This window comes from Aedes albopictus, chromosome 2 (genome assembly GCF_035046485.1).
Source record: "Aedes albopictus strain Foshan chromosome 2, AalbF5, whole genome shotgun sequence".
Lineage (NCBI taxonomy): Eukaryota > Metazoa > Arthropoda > Insecta > Diptera > Culicidae > Aedes > Aedes albopictus.
The window spans coordinates 358,683,720-358,696,927 of NC_085137.1; the positions used below are offsets into that span (position 1 = coordinate 358,683,720).

Sequence of the window (13,208 nt, forward strand, 5' to 3'; positions counted from 1 at the left end):
ACCTTAAAAAGTTGATTTTTTGATAGATTTCGTTCTGGAACACCCTAATATACGTAATAAGTTGGATTTTTCAAAACGGCATCATATTCTCCAATGTTTTGTGGTTATTTGCTTCCTTGACACCAAAGCTGTAGGAGTTGAGCAAAAATTACTAAAATTCGTGAAAGCCAAATGTGGCCTAAAAACTAGCTTTTTGGATGCAATCACGCTGTGGCGCGAAATTGTACTGAACGTAGTAGCTTTGCTTCCTTGTAGTTTGCCTTGGCTACCCCCTATCACGGGTGATAACAAACAAGCGTGATGACAGGTGTTGGCTATCATATCAGTGCTGACGCGATGCCACTTTTTGCGCGCCAAAGCGTGATTGCACCCGAAAAGCTAGTTTTTAGGCCACATTTGGCTTTCACGAATTTTAGTAATTTTTGCTCAACTCCTACAGCTTTGGTGTCAAGGAAGCAAATAACCACAAAACATTGGAGAATATGATGCCGTTTTGAAAAATCCAACTTATTACATATATTAGGGTGTTCCAGAACGAAATCTATCAAAAAATCAACTTTTTAAGGTTTTTCTGATCACAAATGTGATAATTACACATGTTTCCTTCAATTTTATTGGCACACGTTGTTCGGAGAAGTTGTAGCAAACAAGTATAGCTTTCAATTTCTGCCAAAAGAATTAAGTTTTGACAAGTTTTAGTGTAGTTATGATTTTTTGAAGTTCAAAAATAGTCGAAAAACACAAAATTGATTTGATGCACCTCTTAATTTCAATGGATTTGGCTGAAATTTTGACCAGTTACTTCTTATAGGATGCCAATCAAAATATGGGGGTGGACTTGAGAATCAGAGAACATTTTTGAAAAGCTGAACAGGCCTAATATATATAAATGAGTTTAACTTCCCTTTGAGGCAACAAAAGTCACGAACGGCTGAACCGATCAGAATGAATTTTGCACGATTCGTTTCTTATTCGTGGTGGCTGTGTTTATATGTACAAAAAGTTACGAAAATCAACTAGAAAAGAAAGAAAATTGATCAAGTACTGATTATGTATGAGCTGGGAAGGAAATCAACACGATCAAAAATAAAACCAATCTAGAGTGCGGTGCTTTTTTGAGCCTAACAGTTGTCAAACCACCACAAGACGGCAAGACAAAGTTTGCCGGGACAGCTAGTTATACAATAAAATTACCTGAATCCTCCTGAAACAAATAGGTTTATAAGCAGTTAAAAACAAAACATAAATTAAAACATAACCATTACAAAAATACATCAAATTTTAATCTGGTATGCTACCACTTTAGGCAAAAAATAGCAAGATTAAAATTTGATGCAACGTGGTAGATCTTACACCGTAACGCACCGTTCTAAGGTGATCTACCCACGTTACGGGAAGTTAGGAACTCTTTCCAGGATTCATTTGGAAACTCTTTTGCTGGTTTCCTCTAAGAGTTTCTTCTGGAACCTCTTTGGAAGTTCATTCTGGAATTCTTTCAGATGTTTCTAATGGAAATCTTCCAGGAGTTTATTAGGAAACATTTCGAAAAATTCCTCCTGCAGTTTAGTTCATTGAGTTCCTCATGAAGCTCCTACAGAATTTTCTTAGGGAAATTTTCCAGCAAGTTCTTTCAGGTTTTCCTCTGAAACTATTAGGAAAATCTCAGATGGGATTGCTGGAGAATTCCCACTCCATGAGAAGTCCCAGAAATGATTTTAGAAAGAATTCTGGAAGGAGTTCCTAAGATGGAACCTGTTAGGTATTTCAGAAGAAACTCCTGGAAGGACCACCGAGGAAACTTTGGAAGGTTCCCCAAAAAGAATCTTAAATATAGCTCCCTGAGGAATCATAGAAGGAAATCCTAGAGGGATCCTTTTGGAATAAATTGTGGAGAAATTGCGGAATAAATTTCTCGAAGAATCACAGGAAAATTGCTGGGGTAATCTTGCAAGGAATAATCCTAGAGGGATGTCGGAATTGACTTCTAGTGAAATTTCTGAAGGGGTTTTGAAAAAAACAGGAAATCCTGAGAATTATCTCAGATGGTATTCCTCAAGTAAACCTGGAAAGAATCTCTTGATGAATCGTGGAGAAATCCTGTTAAGAGCTCTTGAAGGAATCCCAGACAGAACCTTTTTAGTAATTTCAGAAAAAAACTCCCGGAAGAACCACAGAGGGAACTTCTGAAGGAATCCTAAATGAACACCCGAAAGAATATCATCAAGAATTCCTGGGAATCCCAGAACAAACTTGTGGAGGAGCCCTGGAAGAAACTTGTGAAAGAACCGTGAAGGATGGCTCGGAGGATTCCCGGATGGAACTCCTGTGGAATCCCAGAAGGACTCTTGGAGGGGCGCCACCATGTCACCATCAAGCGATAAATCAACAAACTTCCACGCACACGAACCTCACATTTTCAATTTAATCAAACCATCCATGGAAAGCTAACTACATTTTTCTAAGAGCTGAAGTTGAGCCCTATAGGGCACTGCATGAAATTATCTCCTTCTCTTTTTCTTCACAGCAATTTTGTAAAGAACAAGGCCCAGAAAAGTCAAAATCCCATAAATCAAAACAGTACAGTGCCCTATAGGGCACTGCATGCCGCGGTTGAGTCTTTGACGTTTTGTGGCCTTCTTGTTTGCGGCTCGGACTTTCGTGAGCTTTCCATGGATGGTTTGATTCATGTTGATGTCGACACGGTGGCACCCCTCCAAGGGTCCTTTTTAAGATTACACATGAGATTCATCCGGAAACCCTCCGAGACATCCCTCGTGGTTCTTCTACAAGTTTCTTCCAGGGCTTCCCAGAAGTTTCTTCTGGGATTCCCAGGTGTTGTTGTTAGATTCTTCCGAGGGCTTATTAAAGATTCAATCAAAAGTTCCATCTGGGGCTCCTCCAGGAGTTTCTTCCGAGATTCTCAAAGAGGTTCAGTCTAGGATTATTCAAGAGCTCTACTAGCCAGCACTCCTCCAGGAAGAATTACCGGGATCCTTCCACACATTCTGGGATTTCTCAAGGAATGACTTGTGATATTACTGCAGGAGTTCCTGGCTTCCTTCAAAATTCCTACTTAAATTTCTCTAGAAATTAATTCCGAGATTCCTCCAGGAATTCTTTCTAGAATTACCCCAGCCATTTTCCTGAGATTCCTCCAGGAATTTCTTCCGTGGTTTTCCGGAAGAATCCCTGAAGGAGTTCCCGGAAAAATCTATGAAGTAGGTTCAGGAGGGTTAATTTCAAAAAAAAAATATTTTTGTGTATTTTAACGTTTGCTAATTCTACACTCAGTCCTGGAGGAATTCCAGAATAAGTTATTGTAGAAAACTCATAAGGATTTCCGGGTGAAATTGTCCTAAGAAGCCCGGAAGGAATTCTTGAAACAATCCCAGAAGCCTGAAAGAATCCCGGGGAAGTTTTTGGAAAAAAAACTGAAAAAAGTGCTTTGAGGATTTCTGGAAGAAGCTGGAAAAGAATAATTATTCTTGAAGAAATCCCAGAAGAACTCCGGAGTCTCGCATGGAATACCTGGAAGGAGCTCCTGACGGAATTTTGGAAGGACTTCCTGAGGGAATCTCAGAAGGAATTCCTGAATCAATCCCCGAAAAAACTCATGGAGGATTTCCGAAAAAAATACGAGTATTGCAACTCGAGGTGTAATCTCAGATGAAAATCCTTGAGGAATTCAAACAAAACTAGTTCCTTCTGGATTTCCTCCAACAGATCCTTCCGGGATTTCATTTTTATGAAATACCTTCTGAAAGTCCGAAAAAAAACTTCTGACGGCATTCCAAAAGAGGCTATTAGGAGAATCTCTGAGGGAATTCCTGGAACTCCTGGAGAAATCCCCGAAGAAGTCACTTAAAGTCCCAAAAGAAATCTCAGAATGATGCCAGGAAGGGGTTCCTCGAGGAATCTCACATGGAACTATTAAAGAATCTCAGATGAAACTCCTGGAAGGATCCTAGAGGAATTTCTGAAGGATATTTTTCAATACCTCCTTTTGCAGATGAGAAAAAGAAGTTATATCTCTCTGTTATGGAAGATTTTTAACGTTAATATCATTATTTTTTTGAGATATTGACTATTGCTTTTTTTTATTGGCTATTACTTTTTTTTGACGGCTCTGACATTCATATGTATACAACATAAACACGCGTTTGATGAACAAATTGAGATTTGAATTACCGTCATTGGGGGTGGCAATGGATCAGAGGGGGGAGATTAGGTCAAAACATTGTCTGAAATATCTTATCAAATCTAGCAAAACATGGAATCGAAAATTTTAAGGTGGCATCCTCGTAGTTGCCAGCAGTTTCTGTCGAAAAATTAGGTCTCTAGAGTATTATAATTAGTTAATATTTGATAAATCATAAAAAAAGCTTGAAAATAAGGCCTTTTAAAATGCCACTTTTAAGGTTCGATGAAATATGGCACTTTTAGGTGGATTGATACATTTAAGAATCTCGAACGCATAGCCATCATATACTATATTATTGGTAGGTAGTATTAACCTTGACCAGAACTTTATTAAAACTTGCTTTGTTGTCAATGCGGAACAAATTCGGTTCCCTTAACCCATTTTCAACCCATCGAAGGGGTGAGAATTGGTCAATTTTCATACACTTGTAGTTTTAACGAACATTCATGAGCTCTAAATATTTTTTCATCATTTATGCATGCATTACCAAAGATCACATTTCAATGATCAAAAGAATTTTTCGTGCAAAGCAGCAAAAGTTATTGAATAATTAATGTGGAAGAGAGACTCTAAAAAGTATCAATGCGCCTATTTAAAAGGGTGATGTTTCACCGAGCCTTAAAAGTGGCATTTTGAAAAGCTTTTATTTTAAAGCTTTTTCGATGATTTATCAAAAAATAACTAATTACTCTATAAACCTAACTTTTCGACAGGAACTGGTGGCAACTACCAGGATGACACCATAAAATTTCGTTACGATATTCGCAATATTTGATGAGATATTTCAGATAATGTTTTGACCCAATCTCGCCCCTCTGACCTATTGTCACCCCCAACGAAATATATTAAAAATAAGTGTTGTGGAAGAGTTAAAAAAATATCAAATAAAAACGTATTTTCTTATATTTTTGGAAGTTATAATAAACAATAATAATATGATGACCTTCATCAATCTTACGCGTAAGCTTTTTGTGATGATCAGATGATATTATATGCAGCCATTTATCCATGCAAAATTGATTGGTTGACAACAACGTAAGATATTTGATTTTCCGATGATGATGAACCTGGCCGTGTTAGTAATACCTGAAAGTAAAAGAAAATCATGTTAACTACTGTGCCTATTAATTCAAAGTAAGTATTTGCATCGAATGAGGGATTAACCCTCTAATACCCAATCCCGCCTTTAGACGGGGTATAGTTTGAGCATTTTTGTAATTTTTGTTTCGTGGAAAATCATTTTTTTTTTATTTTTGGCTGATATCTAGGACTGTTCTGTATATCTCAAAATGGTTTTAAAGCGTATTAACATTTTTTAAAAAGCATTGAAAAATTGATGTTTTAGTCACCTTTTAGAAGTCATTGTTTATTTTGTATTGAATCGCTACAATTAACATATTTTAAATTTTTCCCAAATCATTCTATCCTGGTTTATCAGTTTAAGGGAATCGAATACACTCTAAAATTATTTTCCTTAAAATTACACGGAAAATAAAATTTTCCGTGAAAAAAAATTAAAATAATAATATTTCAACAATAATCATAAAATCTCAAAATGTTTTCATCTCAAAAAATCCGTTCCCCAAATTGGCTTCAGGAAAAATATAAAAGTGTGCGGATGTTCAAAAATAAAAATTAGAAAAATCAAAAACTGAAATTCACGATATCGAGAATTAAAAAGATTCATCTTCCAAAACATGTTTAAATCGATTTTAGATGACGAAAAATGATATTTAGATCAATATCAAAAATTTGGGTATTAGAGGGTTAATATTTCGACATCAACTGTAAAGTCATCTCCAGTGTCTCGTACTTGAGAGTCGAGTCAAGTATGAGACACTGAAGACGACTTACTTTGAGGTCGAAATACGTACCTGTCATATGATGCAAATATTTAGTTGGTATTAAAAGAAACAGTACACTGGAACCTCTATTTAGGCACATGAATGGGACTGCAAAAATTAAAAATGTGCATAAATTATAAAAGCTTAGCTTAGCTTAGCTTAGCTTAGCTTAGCTTAGCTTAGCTTAGCTTAGCTTAGCTTAGCTTAGACTGACTGCACACATCTATGGTTGCTATTCCGTGATTGACCCGAACCAATGACAGTTGCACAATGAATCAACTGAATAATTGACTGGGAGTGGTCAACATTCTCACTGTGCACGCTTCAGAGACTCTCTTTAACGGTACAATAACGGCGCCGGCCACGTCCTTGCAGTCAGGTTGGAAGAGGGAAGGAATATTAGTAACAACCTTTATAACATTTTGTCGTCAAGCATCCTAACAAACTATGGTCCGAGAAGAATGATTCGCTCGGTGTGTGCGGGCGCGATGCTATCGCTATCATGAAGTCGAAATGATGAATTCGTGATTTCATTTACTTTTTCCTTTAACTTCCAGATATGCTTATGAATGTATTATTTCTAATCATGAATACGGTTTACGGGTGCATAAGTAGCATAAATAGTGACGAATAAAATTTATCACAACTTGTAACATGATCCGATAATGGGTCATCACGCGATAAAGCGTGCATCAGATACTTTGATGGTTTCTGTGAAAGAGCGCGGTGTGAGGTAGATCAACAAATTTGTCACAAACCACCAGACGGAAATCTTAATGAGCATTGCAAGTTGCTGAGGAGTAAGATTGTTCTTAAATTGAATGGTGATTCACTGCTATAGTGGATTTTATACATATCTAGTGGTTACTTAAGGGTTAACTTGCTAAAAGCAACGATTGGAAAATATTGTATTACTCAGCATCTTGACCTTGCTATTAAGAGGAACCGTACGACATGGCAAGTCCTGCACTGGTGGTGGCTTCATATCATATCATATCATATCATATCAAGAGCGCGGTGTGAGGCGTCGGCATCATGCTACTGCAAGAACAAGGCTATCTTGGATTATTCGTATCCTGTATCATTTATCGTTTGAAGTGATTTTCTTCCATCCTTGTTAAGGGCTATTCAAGGGATATCAGGAGCCTTGGGGTTTTCCAGAACATCTTTAAATCTCAACAGCAGATTTTTCGGTGAACTGTTCGGTGAATTTTTGTTTCACCAAACGATCAGTAAAGATTGAAAATGCTCATCTGTCAAATACACCGAACATTTCGGTGACTATTTCATCGATTTTCTGTGAATTAGTTATTTATTTTCGTAGGTTTCACAGAACATTCGGTGATTTTCTACAAATTTACGGTGATTTTTCAGATGTATTATTTACGGTTCACCCAACTATTCGGTATTTTTTTGGAGTTTTCTCAAAACATCAGAATCAACTTCAAAAACTATTTGGAGTTGGTCGAAATGCAATATTTATTGCAATATTATTAATACTTTACACATTGCGAAGTTCGGATATATTGATTCACGATACGAAAGTTCACACTGTTTTCACGATTTTTCAAGCGGGGATGCATCGTGGTGTCCGGGCACTTCAATCTGGTAGAAACAGCAGGCAATTAACTACAAACAAATATGTTATATAAAGATGGAAAAAGTACTTACAGAATATACCAACAAGCCTCTTAACAAGTTATCGAAAAAAAAATGTTTTGCCGGACCAAGTGCCGGACTGGACTTAGACTTGATTACCTACACGGAATAACTAATAAAACAAACCAGTTGTGTTTTGACTCCACGCACGTCTATTGGAGTATGGCGGACTACTGATTTTACAAAAATTCGGTGGAAACCACAGTCCACAGTGAAAATTTGGTTGTTTACGGAACTGTAATGTTAAAGTTTTACAAAATTCTGTAATTTGTTTGCCTTCACCGAATGTTCTGTGAAGTTTTGACAGTTGAATTGAAAAGCACTGAATATCGCAGAAAGTTTTGTGAAAACTTGGTTTACAGTTTAGATTCGGTGAAATATTTCACAGAATTTTGCGATGTATTCTTAGTGTGTAGGAGCGTTTCAAAAGATATGTGATGGATGGGGGTTCTAAAAATGTCTGATACTTCCGAAAATGCCTCTAAAATCCCCTTAAACCCCCACGGACCCCATGTAACGCACCTGAGAGGTTCCGAAACCCCCTAAAACTCCTCCGTAACGCCTTCGAATCCCGCTGAAAATGCTCTCAAACTTCCTGGAACGCCTTAAAATCCCCCTTCAACGCCCTCGGACCCCATGTAACGCACCTGACAGGCACCGAAAGACCCAAAAACTCCTCCGTAACGCCTCTGAATCCCGCCGAAAATGCTCTAAAACATCCTGAAATGCCTCTCAGACCTCAGGTAAACCCCCAAAAACTCCTCCGAAAACCCCCCTGAGATCTCATGATACCCCACTGAAACCCCTTTAGACCCCCTGAAATGCCCCTGTAACCTTCCTTTGCTCTTCTCTATTTCCACCCCCTGGCCGCCGTTGCAATAGTTCCCTTCTTCTTCTTCTTTACGACCCCACTGGGACTTGGCCTGCCTCGCTTCAACTTAGTGGACTTTGAGCATTTCCACAGTCATTAATTGAATGGCTTTCTTTGCCTGCCATTGCATGAATTAGTATAGTGTGAGGCAAGCACAATGATACACTATGCCCAGGGAGTCGAGAAAATTTTCCCGACCGGAATGGGAATCGATCCCACCGTTTCCGGATTGGCGATCCATAGCCTTAACCATTAGGCTTACTGGACAGTAGTTCCCGTCATTCTTAACCCTCGAGCGATCGCGCTGTTGTATTTTGTACAACACGTTGAAAAAATCTCGCTTTATGTACTCAGCATAAGCGTGGAGCTGACGCAGGTAGCCATCCGCGCGAGTTACGGAAGGTTAAATATTCTATGCACGATATTGATTCTTAGTAGCTTTTCCTATTTTTGTGCAGGGTATAAGAATGGTGCATAAATTGAAAGTGCATAAAAATAACATGCATAAAAAGAGGGTTTAGTGTACATACCTACTTAACCCGATTTTCTTTTACTTTATTATATTTCTGTAAATTCCTTATCCTTTTACAATTGTAAACTTTATTTTCAGCTAGAAGTCAAAAACGGTTCTATGTAGGGTATGTGTGCCATCAGTAATCTCACGCTCCCATATTCATCCTATTCGAAAACAAGCGATTACGGCACCGATTGATTCCGTTCTTTTTGTTTTCATGCGTGCTCACTTCTAACAAAAAATACAAAAATATGAAACATAACAAACAACGTTTCAATCCTTTGTTTTTCATAGGATGAAAATGGGAGCCATATGCTTAAGAAGGGAACTAATACCCTATGTACTTATTTTCCTTTTGTAGCACGACCTCGAAATCAGCAGGTAATTGTGCATGAAAAATCTTGGTCGTTGATAGAAGTTCATCATTTTCGTTGGATATTCAGATATAGTTCGATATATATTCAGATATAGATTGAATACATTTCGTTTTCATGTTAAGTTATTCTACACAGTTAATAAAGGAGCTTGCTTTAAACTTGTCATCAAACGGAAAACTCTCCACTGGACCACTGTGGGTGCAAATGTGTTGTCCGTTGTCAAATGTTAGTAATGTTCAGTCTGTAGAGGCCGGAAGCTCGGAGACGGCGTAATTGTCTTTTTATAAAAAAATGCAATCTTAAATGTAAAATTCAGTTGTAAGTTTCTATTCTAAACTTACATGTAAATTTTTTTACGTGCCGTAAATTTTTCAGATATTTTTACTGTGTAGAATCATTTAGTTTTGTTTTTGTTCATTTTACATATTACACAAATATTCTTGCACATATCAGCCAACCATGATTCGATCAGTTCAATCCAAATAAGTAGACGGATACAAATAAAGTTAACAGCTGATTGTACAGCTAATGCCATTTCTTCATTGCATGTTATGCGACTAAGTAGTTACCACTCATAATGGTAATATTATATTTACCTGAGAGTTTACCTGCTCTGAAAAAATGTTATCGATTGAACAACGGGGTCACAAAAACAATCTCAGGCATCATTCAACGAAAGGTAGCCTAACGTTGGGAACTACGTCATAGGGAGAGCCGATTATCACCCAAGCATCGGCTCCCTTTGATAATGATCCACTGAACCGTATCTAATTACTACAGCGAGTGGAGCTTTCCACCCTATTTGGGATGTTACCTTCGACACCATCTAGGTAGGATATCCTCATTTTCTCTGCAGTACCTTTAGGTGGGGGTTCAGCTTCGTTTTTCCGCCCGCGCGACAAAAAAAGTGAAATTTGTTTGATGTTAATTTTTGTCGATTTTCTCTACATGCGCGTATCCTCTTTCGTTGCAGATTTATAAACTCACCACAATTCAAATCCCTGGCACAAATACCCGACGGTGTATCGGCGTCTGGCTCCACGGCGGAGAGTCCTAGTAATTAGGGTGCGGCGGAGATGTGGGGGCCGACCGAGGGCAGCAAACATCGGACAGAGAGGTAATTAATCTAGATCTAACATTACGCGCTAATCTACGGCCATCAATCGACGATATGGGATGAGACATGACGCTGAATCTGAAATGAAATCAACATATTAACAAGCATTAATCGAAGTTTTAAACAATAAACAGAGCCACGAGACGGGGCATGCAAGCGAACAAGAGAAATCTGCGACCCAAAACAGAAAAACTATGATTAGTTATTTAAAGTAATGAAGGATAAACATCGTTGAAATAAAAACAACAAAAAGGCAAATAAAGTAAAGTTTTATATAAAAATTATACAACATGACGAAATGGATCGAAATAGTGTTCCCTCCGAGAGAGGTTAGGAGCCGTTTAGGAGGGAGAGTTACAGATATGATACACGTAATTCACTGATCATTTTAGCGTTATTGTATATTATAGATGGACGTTAATAAAACAATTGAAAATACACATAATAAACTGAAATGAAATAACCCCAAGCAGAAAGCAGAGAGCATAAACGATGTAATCAATAGCCAAAAAGAAAACAAATTATATATATACACATAAATTAACAAAAAAAAAAGAATCGTTGCAACACACGCTGACAGGATTTCAGTTTTATACTATGGAACAAACGACAATGAAGCAAAGAGAAATTATTTCTCCTTATATTTCCACTATTTACCTTGGAAGTTTGTTCTTTTTCGATTCCTGGTTAAAATAGATACAAATTTTAGGCTAATCAAAACTTATCACACGAACAAAGAAAACACATCAAGAATGATATGAAATCCACTCTCTCAAGTCACACGCACCCACAGATTCAAAGAACCCATTATTTTCACCCACACACGAGATCGCCGGAAAACTGAAACATTATCAAACGTGTTCGAGCGTTAATATTAAAAAAATGGAACACTTTATGTGAAACGAGCAGCACAAATTTAAACCTAAGACCTTATTAGACACGGTAGATGGGAAGTCTAACTTCGCATCTGTCGGAACCCCTAGCCGAAACAAATACAAAACTAGTGAGAAAAGGGGAAGAATCGCTTAATCGTTCTGTGTTCTGTCGAAACCCTTAAGTATTACCAGCACACATTTTCCCTCCCCCGGAACATTCATGCTTGGAAACGACCACTACTATTTACTGACTGTTGAAGTTTTCTATTTTTGATACGAACCGTGAACTGTTACCTTCGTTTTTGCTTTTATCCTACCTATAGCATCCGTTGATTAGCTCAATATTTAAATCAATCTTTATATATTTTTGTGTTACATTTATACAAAGGGCCTATTCGATTTTATGATGTGAAAAAAAATGCATCGCGCTATGTTGTTAATGAAAACGAAAGAAAATAACATCAAACAGTGAGGTAATCTAGTCAAAGCAAACAAACAAAAAAAATGATAAAATAAAGTGTGTATTGTTTTAGGATAACCGATTAGCAGACATCGTCCTAAAAGAAACCAAGAAAATGTGAGGTAAATCATTTGTACCCATTGGGAGTGAAGCTTATTTTTAAGGCGTTCATGATACAAATACACAACGATTAGAGAAACAAAAACTGTCTTTATGACAAACTTTATTAACACAATTATTTTTTTAGTAATTATCACGAAAGAGACATTCTTGTTGGAATTTCTTTCATGAGTTCAACAAGAATTTTTCTAAAGATTTCGATGAGAATTCTTTGAGAATTTATTCCTTCTCATTCCCACAATTTTTGAAATTTTTGCAGATATTCCTGGAATGATTTCAGCAAGAGTAGTTCCAAACATTTCTTCAAGTATTTCTTAAGAATGCCTTCTTATCTTTGTATTTCTTTGAAACTTTTGCAAATGATTTTCTAGAGAGATTCCTCTAGGAACTTTCGTAATGCCCTCTTCAGGAGTTTTTACAAAATTTCTCAAGGACATGGTTTTTTTCAGAAGTTTCTTCAAAAATTCCTCCTGACATTCCTTTGAGGATTCATCGGAATTCCTTCAATGATTGTTGTTACAGAAGCTCGTGCATGCGTGCCTTCAAATATTCTGAAGGAATTCCTGCTGGAATTTTATAAAAATTTATTCCAGGAGTTTCTACTGGATTTTTTATCAGAAATTCTTCTAGATCTTTCTCAAGAAATACTGCTAGTAATTTCCTCATGGTTTTTTCCAGGAAATTATTCAAAAATTTCTGCAAAAGATGCAATTCCAGGAGACATTTTTTTCACAAATACTCAGAGATTACTTCAGAAATCCTCAAGGTTTGTTTTTAGAAATTCTGAAAATTTCCATTATTTTTTTCAGAAATTGTCGTTGGAATGGTTCAAAGATTTCCTCATTTAATTCGGAAATAAATTTAGAAAAAAATATTCAGAATATCATCTGCGATTTTTTTACGAGATTCTTCTGGAAGTTCCTCCAAGCGTATTGTTCCAGATATTGCTACCTATTTATTCAGACCTTTCGTCGGAATTTCTTCCGGTGATGCTTCAGGAGTTTTTCCAAAAAAAATCTCAGCAGAAATTACGACAGAATCTTTTCCTTTGCATTTCAAGTTGTTAACGCCAGTTTTGGATAATCCTTAATGTAATTTGGTCTCATATTTCCATTGGTGCAAATATTATTAGATTTCAATGGAATATGTGTTCTTATGCGATAGACCAAA

At 37.0% G+C, this 13,208-nt stretch overlaps 1 protein-coding gene across 4 annotated transcripts in view; it reads left to right on the top strand.

Moving 5' to 3' along the window:
• Positions 1-12,098, top strand: part of LOC109403791 (regulator of G-protein signaling 17) — a 165,719-nt gene extending 153,621 nt beyond the window's left edge. For all 4 annotated transcript variants that reach the window (XM_062852833.1, XM_062852834.1, XM_062852835.1 and 1 more), the window contains one exon: positions 10,440-12,098. In XM_062852833.1, the coding sequence (XP_062708817.1) occupies positions 10,440-10,530 (91 nt within the window). In that variant the 3' untranslated portion in view covers positions 10,531-12,098. The remainder of the gene's footprint in view (positions 1-10,439) is intronic.
• The last annotated feature ends 1,110 nt before the right edge of the window (positions 12,099-13,208 follow it).